Source organism: Pelmatolapia mariae, linkage group LG9 (assembly GCF_036321145.2).
Source record: "Pelmatolapia mariae isolate MD_Pm_ZW linkage group LG9, Pm_UMD_F_2, whole genome shotgun sequence".
Lineage (NCBI taxonomy): Eukaryota > Metazoa > Chordata > Actinopteri > Cichliformes > Cichlidae > Pelmatolapia > Pelmatolapia mariae.
Genome location: NC_086235.1, coordinates 15,542,404 through 15,563,006, shown reverse-complemented (window position 1 = coordinate 15,563,006; position 20,603 = coordinate 15,542,404). Strand labels below are relative to the sequence as shown.

General features: G+C 40.2%; 1 protein-coding gene across 7 annotated transcripts in view; it reads left to right on the top strand.

Annotated features, from left to right (window-relative positions):
• Positions 1–20,603, top strand: part of slc4a2b (solute carrier family 4 member 2b) — a 46,307-nt gene that overhangs the window by 4,589 nt on the left and 21,115 nt on the right. For 3 of the 7 annotated variants that reach the window (XM_063483394.1, XM_063483393.1, XM_063483392.1), the window contains exons 1-2: positions 7,920–8,173; positions 13,813–13,984. In XM_063483394.1, coding sequence (XP_063339464.1) covers positions 13,925–13,984 — 60 coding nt within the window. In that variant the 5' untranslated portion in view covers positions 7,920–8,173; positions 13,813–13,924. Of the gene's footprint in view, positions 1–7,918; positions 8,174–13,812; positions 13,985–20,603 lie in introns of those variants that run through there. The other 4 variants (XM_063483389.1, XM_063483390.1, XM_063483395.1 and 1 more) reach the window with 3 other exon arrangements.

Genomic DNA, 20,603 nt, shown 5'->3' with positions numbered 1-20,603 from the left:
CAATAATTAAGTTTAAATGATATAAACCACAGTGATGCTTTTTTTCCTTATAACTCTTCAAAACCTGAGGGCTAGATGGAGGAATGTGAAATGTTTGTCTTGGTCAATCTGAACTTATTTGATCTTTGAGGAAGAAAAAAAAAAAATTCCAGAGTCCTTCGATGTCCTTTTGTCTCATAAAGCTCTGCAATGCTTGAACACGTATCAGTGTGATCACAGTCTCAGCTTTTATTTGTTTTCCTTTGCTTCAGTGAAATATGTCGAACAGACGTATTGTGAGCTCTTGACAACAGCAGCGTGTTGTGCTTTAGAGGAAAGGGGGGAAAAAAATGCTGAAGGATAAATATTTGAGCAGAGCGTCTCCACATTCCTTTTGTGAATTGCTTGGTCATGCAGAAGAGGAGGAAGGAAAAGTGGGGGGATGAGCTGAACGTTTTTATCAGAGCATGGCAGACACTGGATATCTGCTCTGATGCTGATTTGTAAGGAGTGAAAAATGTAGATATGAGTGAATCAGAAGGATGATCTTTAATGTCTAACTTCACACTTTTGCAAATTAGTTAATATGAACACACTGTTTTAATCTTCTAGGACCTGGCGTCCAAATATGGGGACATCACATTTTGGGTTGTCTAGACCACAATACTAAATTTTGCTCTTGCAAATCGCTTTCAAATGAGCCATATTGCTCAACGGCGCAGAATTGTTGTTTCTCATTTTGTTTTTGTACTCAGGAAAAATGCTGCTGTGTTCAGACACCAAATAAAGAGTTTTGCACATCATTACTCAATTGTGACTTTATAGTGTTCTATCGAACACTATAAAGTCACAATGGCAAAGAGAAATTAAAAATGCATGCCATAAAGAGTTTGGGTCTTAGGAGGTTAACTAGAGTTGTCAGGTTATGTGTTGAAGTTCTCTAACCCACCACCATCAGTGCTACACCTGATGATTCAGGAGAGAATACCAAATGTTTATAATTAATTTTCTATAAAGTCATGATCATAACTAATTTGGTCAGTAACAAGCTTAAGATCATTTAACGCAATTATTTACAGATTCTGGAGAAACTGCGTATTTATTATACATAAACAAGTTATCTTCTCAGTTAAATGGCTTTCCACTGTATGGAGGGCAGTTCAACTGAAAAACCTGAATAAATAAATAGCTTAGTGAACTGAACAGCCACAACTGGATGCCAATGTGAATATGGATTTTCAGACTGCAGCAACGGTAAAAGAAAAGGATGTGGCACTGTAATTATTTTATCTTGATTTTTTTTGTGTTGGGCATCAGTCACACGGGCCTAGATCCGCAACGGCCTGGCGATCCGTTGCACAACCTCAGGTCATTAGTAAAAAAGGGACAACCCTTGATTTCTTAATGGAGGCAGACACCTAAACAAGGTTGATAAAATTACAAAAATCTCGCATCTTTGCCTCAAAAAGAAACAAGCTCGTTGATGGACTTAGCTGAATTGTCCAGTTATCCAATCCAAAACCACATTCTGCTACATGTTATGCTGAGACTGCAATAAGCAATAAAAAGAGAAGCTGGACGAACTGAGTATTATATCCTCTCTGCATTATCCCAAACCCATTTTTCCGCATTATGTTTTTTTTTGGTAATAATTTATCAGGGGTTTGTAGCTCTTCATGTTTGTTTTACCTTCCCCTTGCAGATAAACAAGCATGCTGCTTTTTCCATAAACATATTAATCCTGAAAAATGTATCTGAACCTAAACACTGTTATTTTTGTCTTGTTTATTATCTGGAACCATGGCGTTCGCTTGCTTGGCTGTTGCTCGGCTCTATCCTGCTAATTTGCATTTAATTATCATTATGTGATTTGGCTGTAGACGTTGGAATGTGCATTGTTAGGCCTGCTGTCCTCTTACATTAAAGCTCATTAAGTTGTCTGCAGACTGTAGTTTCTTGGGAGCATCTAAACCAGACTAAATATGATCTGGTTTGGCATCCTTTCCGCTCCTCTTGGATCAGTCTTTGCCTTCATCATCCTTTCCCAAGCAAACACAAGTTCAAATTTCATTCATTTTCTCAGTCTTTACTGGCAAAGGTTTCCCAAGTTGTGTTGCCAGCCACACAAACGTAATCACATTACGTTGTTTCCCAAGAAATGAATAAATGGCTGACTTGTATTTGGCATAGTGTGAGATTTATTTATTTATTTATTTTTTTTAGGGCTTTGTTTTGGGTCTGGGAGTCCAGGGGATATTTTATTCCCGCCCCTTTCTAAGTCTCAGGAGAATAAGTGGTTATTCTAAGTGCACCGGGTCACAGCTTCACAATTGCTGTTTTTCTGTGAGAGCATGGCTTTTGTGTAGCTGGTGCAACCTGAGCAGCCCTTGATGCAATTTTGAGAAGGAGAACCACACCCTAAGACTACTGGAGCTGGATAGGACCAGTCTCGGGTGGCTCCAGCTCGTCTTTTCTCCATTATTACACTGTTGTGTGCTTTTTTTTTTTTTTTTTTTTTTTCCTTCATATTACTATGTGCAATCCAGCATTGTAATTACATTGCTGCAGACAAGGTGCTTTATCTCACTGCTCACTGCAGTAGGATACGAGAGAAGCTTCACAGTGCTAGCTCAGTGGTTTTATTACAATCTGATATGGGTACTTTGAGACCAATACCACAATTGCTGTTGGAGGCTGTTAGAGCTGCAAAAATCAATATCTTTTTAATAACGGAGGATGAAATGGGTGGATAATATGAACACTACCTTTTGGTCCCTTTGGCTCTTTATGGCTTTTTAACATTTTTATTGTTTTTACTTTTTAAGCTGGTTGTTGTGCTTTTCAAGCTTGTGACTGGTTGTTTTGGCTAACCACTGACTCCTTACAAACTAATATCTAGACATAAGATGAAAACATAGACATGTATTCTACTTTGTATGTTTATTAGAGGCTTGCTACTTCCTGTTGACTCTGGTTTTTTTTTGTTTGTTTTGTTTTGTTTTTAAGGAGGAGGACAAAGAGTGGAAGCTTTTGTTAATAAATCCCTTTTATCTCTATAAACAGGGAATAAAGGTCAAGCAAGGATAAAAAAAAAAAAAAGAAGACCCATTTCATGTTGCTTGAATGCATTGTTCAGTTTCCATGCCTCGTATTTATAGCAGAAACATTAAGTCTTTGCAGCCTTTTCTAACTTGCTGAGTCTTGGGTTGTTTCGGTTTTGTGGACACTGATATTCTTCAAGTAGAGCGCAGACTTGCTTCTGTTTTAGCCTGCCGCTGTGCCTCGTATACCCTAAGCCTTTCTGAGGTATGTGAATGCTTGAGAGATGATTGCGTTCTCTTTTCTGGAGGAGAGGACGATAGACTGGCTGGGACTCAGCAGTCTCGGATATCTCTCGTCACTCCAAAGACAGGTGCCGTTTCAGCTGTAAGCACAGCCGTTTTCTGCCTGAACCCTCTGATGGGAGTTTGATATAAGATGTGCGTAGATTTACTGAGAGCAGCTGTTCGCTGTGTTAGACTGGAGCTCTTCCAGTGACTTTGTGCGCATAACAAGCATAGTCATGCTGAAGTCTCTAGACTGTGCCAAACCCTGAGTAAAGCTGGTGTGGCCACTGGGCTGTGAAGAGATGTCTGCATGTTACAAAACTCAGGAGTTGGCGGGGTCACTTCTAAACTGCTCAGCTATTTTAGGCTAAAACACTCAGAGGCAACTGAGTGAACGCTATCAACACACCAGTGCCAAATCCCCATAGAGATCCACAGGCAGGGCAGCTGTCAGAGGTATACAGCTTCATCAAGGTCAGTCTGCATTAGAAGGCAGCACAGACTGCTGTAGTGAACCTCTGTGTTAATGCATAGTCTTTGCAAGTCCAGCCTCAGCTGCATCACTTCAGTGTGTTTGTGTGTTTTTGTGACTAAGAATATTGCCTTGTGTTAAACTTGAGTGGAGAAAAGAATTACAGGAAGCTGAGGGGAGTTTTCCGAAATGCGTTAACACTTCAGATAAAAGGCAACTTGTTGTCGTGCAAGAATTCTCGTCAAATGTCATTTTTGTGTTTGCTTTCATGTTTCGACCGAAGTACAGATTTCTTTATTTAGTCCAGCTTTTGGGCCAAATCTGGCTCGGTATATTAACCTAACATTAACTTGACATATATTCTGTGCAGGTTGGTGATGTGATGCAAGCTTCTCATTTGGTGGTTGCGGTTAAGAAATAACTACCTGTTGTCCATGCATGTATGAAGTCGCACCTTTTTAGAGCTGACCACAGTGGATAATGCTATTATTATTGAGGAAAGCCCCAAACTTTGAAGTGGCTTTAATTTTAGCTTTCTTTCCCCCGCAAGATATGCATGTGACTCCGCAGTGAGCTTACATCCCCGGAGACAAACAACTATACCTCTCACACACACACCCTCCGACTCCTGCTGGCGTTTGGTTTTTCTTTAGCCCTTAGGCTGATATAAGCTTATGTGGAATGCAGTGCTTGATTATTTGGCGAATGGATAAGCAACTTGTTTAGATCACAGGGTTGTTCTTTGCTCGCTGCAAAACACAATTAATGTGGCGGCTTTTGTGACTTTAGGTGGGATTAATTGTGTAATGGTGTTGATTCTTCCATAACATGAGAGGATTTTTTTTTCCATTGCCAACTCTGCTGCAAAGCTGTGGCAGGCCAGGGGAAAAAATAAAATAAAATAATACTTGTTTATTAATTTCAGCACCCACTGTTTACATGTTTAGATGAAAGCTATTACCCTTTAATAATTAAAGAAGAAATGAAGAGCTGCGTGGCTGATCTGACAGGTGCTCTTTAGTGAAGCAGGTAGACGTTTAAAGAACAACATTTCAACATCTCATTTCTTTCTGTTTTGCTTCCAAGGAGGCAGACTTTCCTGTAATCTTTAAGCTGACTTGAGCAGTAGATTCTGAAGGCTTAAAAAAAAAAAAAAAAAAAATTTCCTTGCTCATTTACTCATTTTCAGTTCAGTCTTTGTAGCTGACTATTTGTATAGGAAGGATTTTATTTATTTATTTATCTTTTTCTAAAGCCACTTAACACAGACCTATGACTCATTCAAGCATAAAAAAGGCACCTGACTCAAGGGATGAATCAGTGTTGTGTCTACACACAAAAGTCAATTTAAATAGATACAATTTAGATAGAATTGTATCTTTAGGCACTGTCACAAAAACGCATATCTTGTTCCCACTTCTTTAGGTGATTCTATGAAAAATGCCAAAGATAACAGTTTTAGAGACATAAAACACTGTTTTTCCATCAGGGAAGTGAAGAGACGACACAGGACCTGAGAGATGCTTCTGGTCCTTCAGTTGGTCCATCTACTGTTCATTGAAGCGTCATTAGAAATGTTCACAGTGGAACGGTGCCTGTCAAAAAGCCATTCTTAAGGAAGGGAAGTGGGGAGGTTGAAGTAGTTGGTTAGCCAGTTATACATGAACTGGACTGAAAATGAACTGAACAAAACTGCATCCAATCATTGCACCTTTTTCTCATTTGCCTAGTAAAATCTAATAGCTCAACACATTCTCACAGTTCTGTACTAATTATTGTTATGCAGATATAACCATAGGGAACAACTAAAGCACTCTGTCTTCGCGTAAAATAATGTTTTAAATATATTTTTCAAACAAAATAAAGAAAGAGACCAATGTGTTTTCATCAGGGTCTGAAAGCCAGGTGTGGGTGGCGAAGTAGAAACACCTGTAGTAAATAACCTGCAGAGGGCGCTAGAAATAAAAGCAGAAGTTTCATATCCCAAATGAGAAGATGATAAATGATAACAAGAAAATAATCTGTCCAGTTCATGTCCCTCACAAATCCCCTGTCATGTTCTTTGCCATCTTTGGTCACCTGTTAAGTTTGTGTGTCACATGACTTTGTTTCACCCTTTTTAGGTTGAGAAAGAGATTTGTCATGGATATTTTGAGAACGAATACATGGGAAGCACTGTGTGCAAACCTCATGTGACTTTGATGCTAGAAAAACTGGAGAACCACAAAATATTCTTGTGTGGTTTGACCGTTTACTGGGTCGACCAATTACGAAACACTTTATTTATTAATTTTATGTTTTTATTTATGTTTCATATTTACATTTTTTTAGCCATGCTGACAGCACCTACAGTGCATCTGGAGGGTTTGCACAGTTTGTCATAAAGTGCATTCAATTCTTTTCTTTTATCATCTAATTACAATGATAAGTTTCTTTATTTATTTTAAATCAGACCCTTTGTTGTGAAACTTGGAGCTGAGCTCAGGTGAAACCTACCCTTATGAATGGCCCCTCAGATGCTAGATTAGACATGCAGTCGTTGTCCCCAGCAGTTGACGTCTACTGACTTTAGAAATCCCCTCATGTTTCCTCTCCAACGTTCACGAGTTTGACATTTGTGGTTTTGAAGTAAATGTCTCAGCAACGATTTTTGAGTGGACTACATTCAGATTTCCTTTATGATTACCTGTAATTGCTTCGGTGATTCCCCTCATGTTTCATTTAAAACATCAATCAGATGATATTAAACAAACAGAAAAACAAACAGTATTCAAAAACATACACCTACATTTTTTTTCCCCCACCCTGGTTTGTTTATGTACATAGCATTAGTGTTAGTTAGCCGTAATATTGCCATAATCTCAGTGAGATAAAGGATGTGGGTCCAGGCATATAATGAAAATAGGATAGCTATGGTGTCTCAGCACGCAGCTGGACAACAAGTGAGAAAACATAATTAGTAACTTCCATGCTGCTGATTGGCTAATTGCTGGTCACTAATTACCCATAAGACTTAGCTGTACTTGTGTTGCCCATTGTAAACATGCTAGCATCCCCCAAACTGTTTTTCCCCCCCAAGCTTAATGTTAATTTTGTTCTGTTATTAATTTAACCATTTGAGTTTAACATGTTAAGATCACGCAGAGTATAAAAGATGAAGTCAGCCACCATTACGTCACCCACTGGTTAGTGAAGTCCCGTTAGGCTTGAGCTGATCATTTTTGGCGTTGCCATCATGGACATGACAAGCAGATCTATGACAATAACACCAGAGACATGAGCATGCATGTTCTGGATAATCCTCCGAGCAACTGAGTCCATAAACCCAAGAGGAAAGTGTTCACTGACGTCACAGAGCAAGTGTTTTCCCAGAGACTTCTACACAACCAAAAATCTTTTTGCAACCGGAGGAGTTGGAGAGGTGAGGTCGGACGTGTGCAGAGGAGGGATAGTCGATGCTGAATATGGAGCTTCCAGAGAGCTCCATATTCCATATGAAAAGAAAGACGGCAGAAGATTCATTGACGTAGTGGATGGGGTTCATGCAGAGGGTTTGCGTGACGGGAAGATGCTGAGGATAGGGTTAGATGGAGACAGATGATCTGCTGCGGTGAATCCTAAAGGGTTAGCATGTTTAAGGCACTTCTGCACTGTCTGTGAAAAAGCACAAAAACATAACCTGGAGGCTGGAGCCTGAGGATATATCTACAATAACTCTTAAATAACACTTCAGCTGCTCAAAAGTATGTTTACCCTTCCTAACTTGCTTCTAATCATTGTTTTCTTTTTTTTTGCGTGCGTGTCAATTATGGGTTATTTGAAATTTTAAGGTCTCTAAAATAAAAAAAGCATAGCTAAATTGCAGAAAATCACTGTTTAGTTTTAGCTGAGCTGGTCACAGTTAGTGGTAGGCAAGTGCAAGTCTACGTCACAAAGGCAAAAAATTGTCAAAACATCCAACTCCCCTCGTTCGGTTTGTTAAAGAGAGATATCGATCGCTGCATTTCCACTTTCTGCACATGGGTGTGTGTGTGTGTGTGTGTGTGTGTGTGTGTGTGTGTCTGAGCAGCAGCCTCTGACTCAGTGCTGAATGGGTCCTAGAGTCACATGGCTACATGTCAGCAGGCTGGAGGAGGAAACGTAATCCCGAGGAGGAAGGCTGCCGTTATCAGTCTGTGCATGTTGGTCTGAGAGGGCATTCAGCTCGACGAGACACTCCACATCTCTAACACGCTCTCTCTCCTTCTTTTTTTTTTTTTGTCTCCCTATCTGTCTCCTCTCCCTCTGTTTGTTTTCTCCCTGCACTCTGATCAGCCCCGGGTCTGTCTATTCACAGCAGAGTTCAGAATTGCACTACAATGTCTGCGGTGGCTTCTCTGCAGTAAAGCACACAAAGGTATGGTACAATCAATGATCTCTTTTTTTTTTTCTGCTTCTTTAACAGTTGCTAGGTTTTCAACTATTTGCATTTGTCACATTTGTATTTATTTTTTACAGATTATTGATTTTGCAATTCATTTTTATTTGGTTTATTAATTCATTATTCATATGGGCTAGTGCTTAAAAGAGTAACCTGATCCGTTATTTGTCAAGTCTAATCCTTCCTGATAATGAAACATTTGAGGTGAGATTAGAGCTGACTCAGGGTTCAACCACAGTGATCTGTAGCCAGCTGTAAACAAATCAAAATATGCTCCACAGATTACACAGTTTGAGGAAGGAGGGAAGGTAAGGGGGTAAAAAAACAAAAAAACAACAAAAAGCCCTTTAAATGATCTTTAAATGAGCTCTCTTGTTGCCCACTTGTGTTTCAGTAGCCCAAACATGTTTTTCCAGTGTTGTAAATCCTAAATTGGTGCCTTCAAAGGACACATTTTAGGACCGGATTGCTTTCTAAGTGCTGTGGTTAAATCAGAATTTGACCATTTGTGGCTACATCAAAAAACGGATGTGATTTTTCTAAAGTGTTTGTCGCTTTGCCCACTTTAGTTCTTTTTTTTTTCCTTTCTTTTTTTTAAAGTTATTTTTTTTAATAAAAGGTTAATAATATAATAATAGGGTTAGCAACACAGTCAGTGTTTCAGGGGAAAAAAAATGGTGTTGTCTGTTCAAACCTGCACTGTCAGCTAAAGGAAAAGCTCTGTTCTTTAATGAAACCTCATACTTCTTCTTTCTTCCCTGTCATTGTCCTGCTTTCATAAGTACAGGCCAGTGTATTGGTTGAGGTTTGGACATTGTGATCAAGCTTCTATTTCTGTGCACGGGCATTTTTATTGGCAGTGTGCACATTTTATTGAACTGTTCTTTAATTATGCTTTGTTTTTGATAGAATTTGTAGATGTGCAGGGAGTCTGCGGTCGGCGCTCACGTGCCAAGCTGCCAACTGAAGCTGGGCCCGGCCGTGGCGTCTTGACAGAACTTTGGTTTAAAGCACATGTGGGCTTTTGTCGTGGGTTTTCTTCTGGCTCATAACCTCCGTCCCGTCGTCTGACTGTCTCGTGTATTTATGAGGGCACGACATAGGATATTTTTAACCTTTTGTTTGTGATTAACACAAACAGTCAAATGACATCAAAGTGGAAGACGCACAGGTGCAGAATAAGCAGTTTGTAGGTCTGTATAAGACATTTTTAATATTTTTCTGTGATTTTCTTGTGCCGAACCATCAGTTCTTGACTCCTAATCCAAAGCTCTGCCTGTTTCCTATAACCTGCTGTCTTCAAGGATCCCCATTTACCCATCAATGTGTCTGTGATATGCATCAAGTGGTAGGGAACTCTTCCTCACAGAAAAGTTTAAAAACATAGAGGGATTTCCATCAGGAATGGAAATTTACAACATACCACAGAGCCAAAGAGTCAGGTACATTCATACACTTTGGGAGCGATGAGTCATCACAAAGTACACATCTGAGATCCAAATAAAGAGAAAATGTCAAACTCTCATCACTCTCCCACTCTGTTATCGTCTTCTTCTGAAAGTAGGATGCAGATCTTTGGAGATTTACAGATTAATCTAATGTGTAATCAAAAGCAAAGGAAGTGTTTGCTTTTGGGATTTATTGCAGTCTCGCTTTAGAAACTATAAAATAACATGTTACACGCTACACCCACTTGTTTTCTGTAAAAATCTGATTCAAGTCAATACTGGGTGTGACCCCTTTGAAGGTAACCATAGGCACACATAAGCATTAGGTACTTAATTTGTTTGAGGATCTTGAAGAACTGGCTTAATTTCTATTGTTTTTTTAGGCTGGGGCAGTGATTTCTCTAATGAGTAAGTAATCCCAAATTGACTGGATGATGCTGACATCAGTAGTCTCTGGGGGGGGGGGGGCAGACCATCTGTTGCAGGGATACTTATAATCGTGGTCTTCCATTACGTTGCTATATGCTTAGGGACACAGTCAAGCTGCACATGCTGAAGAAAAAGTGTAAATGTTAAATTCTCAAGCGGTAATCTCCTGGTTGGCACAGTGCTTGTATAATAAAAAGTATGAGAGGTAGATCTGGGTGAAAAATGGTAGATGTGATTGATTTTATTTTTTATTAATCTGTATGCTTAGAAGGAAAAACAAATCATCTTTGTACGTCACTTCAGAAAAGATTAGGTTAGTGTCTTAACCACAGATGGCATGAAAGACTTAGCCACAGCTGATGTCACTCATTGGTGTTGAAAGCTCAATTTTACTGTTTTCTTAAAGTTACCTTATATGGATGAAAGGCTGGAGTGCCATTTATCAGCTGAAGCTAAAGGGCTATATAGCAATCTGCATCTGTAATCTCTATGGGTGCAATGCTTAGATGTCCTCAGTAACAGGCTAATAAAACACTGAACACCTACCAGTCGGGGCACCTGTCAAGCAGAATGACATTTAAATTTAGAAGTCAGGTGGAAGTTTTTTTTTCTTAAATACATTAAAATGTTTTTATTACTTATAAATTACATTTAAATGTAAATGTGATTTTATTCATTTTATTTTTGCACCAGGCTATTTTTTTGAGCCAGCCTCTAGTGACCCTTGGAGGAACGGCAGCTTTTGTTGCTCTGCAATGGCTTGATCCCCCCCAGCCAAGCTTTAGACGTTGCCCTTTGACCAAGACTTGCTATATTTACAAAAAAAAAAAAAAGGCATTCAAACAAGGCTGAGTCTTTAACAAATACAGATGAAAAGAGTTCAGGCTAAAGCAATTTAGTATTGTTTCTGAGTATGAAGTCTTTGGGCCTACTACTTACTGCAAAGGCTCAGTAACACAGAGGCCATTTTCACTGAACGCAGCACATCAACAAATCCAACTACCATGCAAACCAAACAAGCTCCAGGTGGCTAGAGCGCATTTAAAATGAGCAATTCAAAATTTGATTAGTCATTGGAGCTAAAGAGGAGAGGAACCATGCAGGTTATTAGATTCACTTGAAAGGTCAGCATCCATTATAGTATCATTATAGTATGGGGGTTAGTTAATGCATGTGCCGTGTTTACCTTGCATATCTGTGAAGGCTCCATTAATGCTGTATTTGCATGGTTTGGATTGGTGTATGGTGCCATTCAAACAAGCCTTTTTCAGGGAAGGCCTTCCTCGTTCCAACAAGGTAATGCCAAACCACATTCTGCATGTGTCATCAGTCTCATTGCTGCTTACTGACCTTTCACCAAAATAAAACATTTGGCACATAATACAAAGGAAGCCTGACTAGCTAATTAGCTAGAGTCCTATATTAAGCAATAATGGGAAAATTGGCTGGTAAAAAGTTTCCTCAGTTACCAAAAGTATTGTTCAAAGAAGAGGTGGTGCCTTAACTTAGCCTTTTATGAAACCTGTTGCTTTAATAGGTTTCAAAGTAAGAGTATACCTTTCAAAAAAACTAAAAATTTACAATTTCAACATTTGCTGTGTGTCTTTGACTTCTGTTTAGTTTACACACATGGCACTAAAATTTCAGCTAATTTGGTTGTATTTGAAGCTTTGGACTTGTGTATGTGTGGACCAGACCTATTTTTCAGCTGCTAGAAAAAAATCTGGAAACCACTTGTTCCATTTCTTTCTATAAGTTTACAGCTCCTACTGACAGGCATCTGTCTGTTGCTGTTACCTTCTTCCTGTTTTCATACTTACTTCCTCCCTGAAGGAAAGATTTCCCAAAGCTTCGTGTGTGCACATTTAAAGGCCGTGACTAAGTCTAACACGGAAACGTTTTCAAGCTTATAAAGAAAAAATTCCATCCTCCTCATCTAAGAAACTCTTTACAAAGTACCAGACTCCTGGATGACTCTTGGAAGACCTGATGGATTTCTTCCAGGAGGGAAAAGGAACATGCTGACCTCAGCACTTATCAGTGCCTTTTTCAGTTCCTGCACAAGGGACCCACCAGTTTTCTTTTATTCAGTCCTCTGAGTGTACCTGATGTCAGACAGAGGACCACGTTGTTTCTTAACCTACCTGCTCGAAAAGGCAACTGCAGTCATTATTGTTTTCCTTTTCTGATCATTATTGTTATCCTAAAGGTATGATTACAGACGTGCCCTTAGGTGGATGAGCTGGTTCCCATAGTTTTCACCCAGAATCCCAGGGTTTGGTAACTTTATCCCTGTGTAGCCAGCTCTGCCTCCTCCACTGTGGTGGGGTCTAGGTTTACTGAGAAAGTAATTTTCATGCACGCCCAAAGCTCAAACTCAGGCGGACTCTTTTATTACCACTGCCGCACGGATGGGATTATCTCAAACTATGCATGTAATTAACATTTGGTGCAGTGAAGTACTATCTTTGCTAAATCCACGTCCAAACAAAAGTTCAAGTCTGCCTCTTAAATTAAAATTTATATCATTGATTGTACTTCAGAGAAACCTCTATGAAATCGCTCACTGCGAACAAGGTCAGTGATATGATTGCGTTCAGGCACCAAGGAGGCTTATCATTTCTTTGATAGTTGCTGTCAGAAAGCCAGTGCGGCCAGCTTTGGCAGAACATGAACCCAGAGAGGGCCCTCCTGCTGCTCTGCTCTGGTAATATTGTTGCGAGTGGGAAACTTTTTTTTTTTTTTTTTTTTTTTAAAGGACTCTTTGGGTACCTGATATATATACAAAAGTAACCAGTTTGCTTCATTTGGTTAAAGTTTCGGTTGACCTTTTTAGCCTGACAATATGGTTACATTTTACTGTAATGGGTTGTCCCCCCCCCCCCCCCCCCCCCCCATTTATACAGTTTTGTAAGTTAGAGTTTGATTGGGAGAAAATTTTTTTCCAGGTGCTCAAGATGGCATCTTTTTAGATTCCTTGCTTTCATCAACAGCCAAGGGCATTCAGGGTGCACTCAGAAGAAGTCAGAACCACACCATTTCACAACTTTTGATTTAAAAAAAATAAAATAAAAAATCTAATGAGCGATACAATTAACTTTGTATGTATCGTACCGAAAGCCCCTTCAATAACATTTTACACAATCTCTACCTATGATTACATGTGTACCATACGTGACGGAGACTCTGGAATGACGGAGGTTGGCTGAGGCACGCGCTGCCGCTTATCAAAGGCTCCTCTTCATAGTAGCATTAATGTTATCTGGCTCTTATCTTATCGAGCTGAAATGGTCAACGACCTTGAATGGTAGTTTGGAAGCTCTGCAGGGCTTCAAGGCAAGAATCAAATAAAAAAGAAAAGAAAGATGTAATGTAGTTCTCTGAAGTTGTTGCCTTTTTATGGCTCAAATATAATGCGTTACATTTTTGCTTCATCATAAAAGTGACCAGTTTAAGTCACTGTGAAGTGAAGTCCGAAGAAACAAAAGTGCCTCCCCGCCCCCACCCCACCCGCCCCCACCCCACCCACCCCCACCCCCCGGGGTTAATTGACTAGGACAGTTCACTGTCTGACCTTGAAAAAAAGTTTAACGCTGACAATTTTCATTTAAATCTCAAAGATATCTTCGTCCTTATTCTTTCTAGATTTGTATTTGGTGGCTTTTGCACTCTTGTTCACCTTGAAGTTTTAAATCTGTCATCATGTGATCTAACTCCCTGATCTGCATCTGGCTCCAGGTTATGCTGCCCAAAAGCTGTCTGAGTCCCAGTGAGAAAGAGAAGGGCTAAAGCCGCACCAGTCTAAACCAGCTTTCCAGCGCCTCTCCAGCAACGACTCTACTGCAGAGCCATGAGCAACCCCGATGCTCCCAGCCAGGTTACGGACGCCGTGGCTTCGGTTATTCACGGAGTAAGTACGCACGCCCACATGCACAAAAGCTTCAGCCTGCCCTATCAGGTCAGGCTACACCATCACTGGCTGCATGATAAAGGATATGAGATAGTGGCTCTGATTTAAAACCACATCAAACTAAACACATTGGCAGGACTTAGTCTTTCCTTAGTTTGGTCTTTTCCTATCAGTTCTCCTCGTGCTGGATTTATGCTGCATCAGCTTCCTCTGCCCTCTCTGGCATTGGAGTGTGTATTTTGGACAGTGATGTTCCCTCCAGTGCAAATCTAGTAACATCCAGTTCCCTGCCAACATACAGCAGCTCTGACTACAACATAAAAATGTTCAGAAACGCTCAGAGAGCAGCTGCTGTTGAAATCGCCCTCTTATTAGAGCACTGGAAAATATCAGCAGGCACACAGTTAAATCTGTTTCCTTCCTCTTTTCTTAAAGTTGACGTTGTTGAAAACAGTGAAAACAATATTAGCACATAATGAGAGTTGATTGCGAGGCTGCTGGTGGAGCACGAGTTGATAAACATGGCTGGCAAAGGCCTGAGGGCAGCTGGTCAGCCGCCAAAGAAAGCAGAATTCCTCCACAGAGGTTCTCAACAAGGTCCTCTCGTGATTATCTTGCTGCAGCAGAAAATAATCACAATCCAGCCGTGAATACTCTCATATTGCTAGAGCTGATCCGTTTATGACTATGGCTTGTAAATTCCAGGCATACGTTCAATTTCATACCAGGAAATATCAGGATTGTGGTTTTATTAACTGTTTTACCCACCTTTCCCAGGAGCTCTTGTTCTTTTAAAATTGAACTAAAGATTCTCTATCTTTCCCAGAATGACAAGCCATATTTTTGATAACTTTACTGTGAATTATATGTGCAGCTAGGTAGAAATGGGAAAACATTTCTGAATAACCAGTCATAAAGGCCACTACTGACTGAGAGTACGCGTTCGTCTTCTGCCGTTGTTTTCAGTTTTTCACGGCAGACCCAATCGAGGAAATCCCACCTTGAGCCTAGCTTTGGACTTCATTTCAAATGTTGCAACTACTCGGGAACTAGTTGGTTGAAGGCATACACACTTCAAAGTGTGCATACACACTTTGAAGTCGAATCTCACTAGTTAACGCAGAGAATTAGAAGCATTTAGATGAAATTCGATCCACTAAACGCAATTACTGATCTATCTATTGAGATATCTATAGATAAATACAGATATAGAGAGATAGATATAGATATATATTCCAAGGTGTTCCCAAGCCAGCTAAGAGATGCAATGTCTACTGCATGTCCTTGGTTTGCCTAGGGGCCTCCTCCCTGCAGGACGTGCTTGTTTCCCCTCACCTAGGAGGTGTCCAGTCACCACAGCTGGCTCCATTCGATGTGGAGGAGTAGCGGCTCTACTCTGAGCTCCTCCTGAATGACTGAGTCTCTAAGGGCCCAGACAGCCCTTAGAGGAAGATCATTTCCGCTGCTTGTTTCTGCAGCCTCATTCTTTTAATCATTACCCACAGCTTGAGGCAATAGGTGAGGGTAGGAACGTACATCAAAACACAAAAGTAAAACTGATTTATCGGTAAAAATCGACAGTTTCACTTTTACACTCGGCTCTCTCCACCCCAACAGACTGATTCAGCATCCACATCACTGCAGACGCTGCACTAATCTGTCTGTTAGTCTCCCGCTCGCACATTAACAAGACACTGAGATACTTGGAGCAGCAACTCATTGAACTGCACCCATTTCCAGCTGTGGCCTTGAGATTGGAGGTAATAGGTAACTGTAATGGGTGGATTTTTTATTTATTTATTTATTTATATCCAACTCTTCCTTGAGTTATACTACTAAGGCTTAAATTTAGGGAAGTTGCTGCTTCGATTGACAGGTATGCCGACTTGGGCAACCTTTGCCAGTCAGTGAACTGCACCTCTCAACCATGTTTGTGCTGCTGCTGCATTTAAGCATTAAATGAAGTCATCTGACTAATATTATACCCCGCTGTGGATAGATGGATGCATACCTTTGCGTATGACTGTTTATCTTAAATCCTGCACAGCTCACATCTAATCAGCACTTCAGGATCAGATTATTTCCTTGATCAAACTCATCATAACTAAATAATAATAATAATAATGATAATAACTAAATAAACTTCCTGTTCCTGTCAAAGTGAAAAGGGTAAAACGCTGTTTATTTAGAAGCAGTAAATTTCTAATACAGTGCCTTTAGATGCACAGACATTCAGTTTGTGTATAATACCAAAGGCATTAGTTGCTATGAAGAACATGGTGCAAAGGGCGGAGCTCCTGTGTTCATTTACAGCACTCTGCATGTCTTTATTGTGTTTGTACTTAGTAGGTTTATGGCAGTCAACAGTCTTACTGAGCCTGTGATCCATAATTTCTTTTGGCTGTGATGAGATTTACCAGTTGGTAGCACAAAGATAAAATAAATTCTTCTGGGTAAATGATTAACTGAGCGGTGTGTGTGGTCAAGGAGTGGTCAGGTACTCCACTCTGGATTTAAAGTGCTGACATTTTGAAACTAATGTCAGTGGTTGTCGTCTTCCTGCCGTGAAGATCTGCCATGGTCACGTGACTGGGGCAAACTGAAATGGAAACGCGTTGCCTTCTAGGAAAGGAGCCAGCACTTCCTTGATACAGGAAAACCAAAACTGTCTCTGAGGTTCACATCGCAAAAACGCCTGTAATGTCATTTGATGGACTTCCTGTACTCGTATAAGGTGAGTTTGTCGCCTTTGTGCATCGGCTGTTTGTGTGACATTTCGGCTTGATGTTATCTTTCCACGCTGGTTGTTCTTCATTAGACTAAATGCTGCAAACAGAGATTGTTCCAAATGTTGTCTGACTTTGCTTCTTAAGGTAAACCTAACCTCAGCACGATCCCTGCAGCTGGTTAATGTTCAGTCTTGTTCTTGAGGGTTTTTTTTTTTTTCTATGCCCAGTAGCTCATTTCCTCTTCTCCTTAAGCTGCAAAAATAGAAGTTAATAATTACTTCCTTATGTCATCTTAATGCGTGAGTAGTTGCAGATAGTCACTCCTCTGATGGTCAGCAGTCAGATTATGAGAGTTTTCTTCACAGGGGCTTACAGAGATTTTTTTTTTTAGTGGTTGTAACCAAACCACAACGAGTTAACTGTTAAATTGCAAAGCAAACAAGGAAATGAACTTCCTACAAAAAATAACGGGGCAAGTGTTGTGGCAGTATTCTCTGTTACTTCTCTCCTTGCAAAGGAAACTCTGAAGTCACGGTTTCTTGCAGAACATCTGCTGGTTGGTGATCCTAAGCTAACTCACTGCATTCTCTCGAGGTGCAACACATGCTTCCTTCTGCCCCTGCTGCTGCGTAGGTCACCTTATTAGTAATGTAAACAGACAGCATGGAGAAATGGCTTAGTCAGTCCACATTAGCAAATTAGCTGAGTCAGTGTTAGAATTATTGGGGAGGATCCTTTATTTTCTCCCCTGTAATAGTTGTTATAGTTTTCACGTCTGTGAGCCTCGTTGGTTCCACTTTAGTTTAAGTGACGTAAAATTTGTCATCAGTGATTTTGAGAACTGCAGGTTTAGACTATTAAACTTTGTTTTTTAATGGAAAATGTTACAGTTAACTTGGACCCCCCCCCCCCCCCCCCCCCAAAAAAAAAAAAAAAAAAAATGTGACAGTGGAAGTTTAAAATTGCTCTGATAAATATGATGCCAACAGCTGATTAACTGGGGTTAGAATAAAGACATGAAACTGGGAGATTAGCTGTCTTAAATGCACTGCTTTCGATCCCAGAACATAAAATAAGGCTTCTGGCTACGGTACGTGATGCACTACTTTGTGACCTTAGTTTGACAGGTTTGTCACTGCCATCATTTCACCACATTCAAGAGGCATGTTCTAATCCCGTCTTTTCTAATACTAATCAAGTAGGTTTTCTTGCTTAAACCTGAATATGAAGTGAAAGCAAAAGGAAAAATAAATAAATAATAGTAACGGTGTGGATCACAGACTCCTAATGTGGACTTTGTATGTCTGCAACACTGGACTGCCAAGTGTCATTTTGCGTGTAATGATTAGACGTAATCAGCACCTGTCACAACACTTTCTCTTTAAAACCCTGGGATGACAACACTGCAGCTTTCTTCACACTGCCGCTTTCATATCTGTGCACTAAATATGAAACTGCACTTCTTGGAACGGCTTACACGAGACACTGGGACTGTTGTGGAGAACAGCATCAATAAGCTAATAAGGAGAGAAAACTTATACTGAGTAGAATTATTTCAGCTTATTGGTGCTGCCCTCCACAACTGTGGCATTTCTCATGAGGTTCCATTCCCGCTTTACAGGTTTTAGTATGTAGAGCTTTATAAACATTGTACACGTGATTCCAATTGTTATGTTAAGGGATGCTAAAAAATATTAAAAAATCAGCTTTAAACAGGATAGATGGTCTCTTGTTGCAGGTAAAAATAAAAATATTCTTTGACTGTTGACTATTTCACAATCGTAATCACGCCCCCCCCCCGCCCCCCCACTTTTTTTTACTTTTTTTTACTTTTTTTTTTTTTTATCATTCTCGCTTCATTCTTCCTGTGACGTGTATCTGACTCCCTCTGTATGTGACTCATCTCACTTGAGTTTGTAAACTCAGTTTGTCAGTTGGACATCTTCAACTTAAATAAAATGAGGTGTAGAAACACGACCCCAGGCTGTGTATACTACCAAATTGCGTCAGACTGATGGCTGGGAAAAGCAAAACTTTAAACATGGCCTTTTTAATGCATGATGCAACAGGAAGGTTGTTGAAATCAGTGTTTGTAATAGAAATTTGAGCGCTGGCTGAGGTAAGACCTGGGTTACAACTCTTCTGCTTTCACACACTGTTCTGGAAAACTGAGCACAATCTGCACTGGGATTTTCTTGCAGTTGATTTACTTTAAAGATATGAGTTAATACAGTGACACATCAGCCACGATGTACGACATGATCACTACAGTGTCTGCCCCCCCGCCTCCACTTTGCTTCCAAGTGCTGACTGTGGAGGATTTGAGACTGCCTCACCACACAGATAATCTCCTGCAGCCTCCACATGCTGAGTGTTGGTTTCTTTCTACAACAGTCTCTGCACATGCATGCCACTTACTAAAACCTGCATTAAAAATGGATGCATTACATGTTTCAGCAGTCTTAGTGCGGCAGATACAGTAAACTAATGTTGAAAGGAAATCTTTCACAAGTGGATAAAGGGTTTTAAAATTGGCAAATAGTCTTTGATAAACCCTGTTACCTATTTGAAAATCACTTTTAACAAAATATATATTTTTTGAGGAAAAGCTAACTAGACATGCCCCTTTTAAAATTATCCATCCATATTTCTTTTGCCGCATATGTGATCAGGTCATGCAGGAAGCAGCCCAGGCAGACTTCCCTCGCCCTGGCCACGTCTTCCAGCTCATCCAGGGGGATACACATCAGACTGACACAGCTCGCAACGGTGTGAATGGTGTGGAGGGTTGCGGTGTAGGGTCAAGAGTGACTTCTGGTTTCGTCATAAATCAGATTTCCCAAAGAAGTCAAAATCAAGCTTAACACAGTCCAGGACACTGATTCTAAAGGAAACTCCTTTCTGTGGCTCACGCTTCACTCTCCCCTCACTTATAACATTTTATATGTAACGCCAGTGGATAGACTCCTGTCAGGTTGAGCCAACACAAAAGAGCTGAGCCAAAGATAAACAGGCCTTAATGTGGGTAAATAACTGAAATTCGCTGAATCACACATGACTCAGTTGGCACTGAATTAATATTAAATGCTCTAACCTAGGTATATGCTTTAAAGTGCTATCAAAGCAGTGGAATGGTAATTCCTTGAAGAGAACAGCACAGTGCAGCTATGAACACTCCTTTAGTATCCAGCCTCACATACAACTCACTATAAACTTTTTCCTTGTCTTTACCACCTCTGTCTTTCCCGTACACCTCTCTTCCCAGTACTCCTGTCTACTTTCTTAAACATCCTGCCTATCCCACTTATTCTCCGTCAACCTCTTTCTTTGAACACTTTCTTGTACTCCCTCATTCCACAGCCAAGTTTCTTTGTCCTCTTTCCTCTGTCCAGAGGACACACCGAACACCTTGTTGGCACTACTGCTGAACTTTACCCAGTCATCTGATAACTCTTCCCCAGCACCCAGACCCCGTCTCAAGTCCTCCCAGGACTCTGTGCAATGTTCTTCCTTCTTCAGCTCACAACGATTGAAATCCTAAACTGTTTTTTTTTTCTCTGTATTGGATCCATTAGATTGCATTACATTAGCTCCCTCAACTGCTAATTCTCATACATGGACATAGATCATTTGTTGAAATAGCTGAACCACTTTTACAGGATTGATGAAGAGTGTGCTTAGATTGAATTATGCTTGTACTAATGCATTTAAACTTCTCTCATTTTCTGGCTAAAGCTAAAATATTAAAATGTCTTAAACTCAGTTTGGCCGGGTCGCACATCTCTAGCCCCGGTCTACACATTTGGATCATGCAGTGCAAATTCAGTATTAAGAGCGTGCTTTATTGTCTGACTCAACCTTTCAGGCTTTTTTACATGCTTAAAAAATCA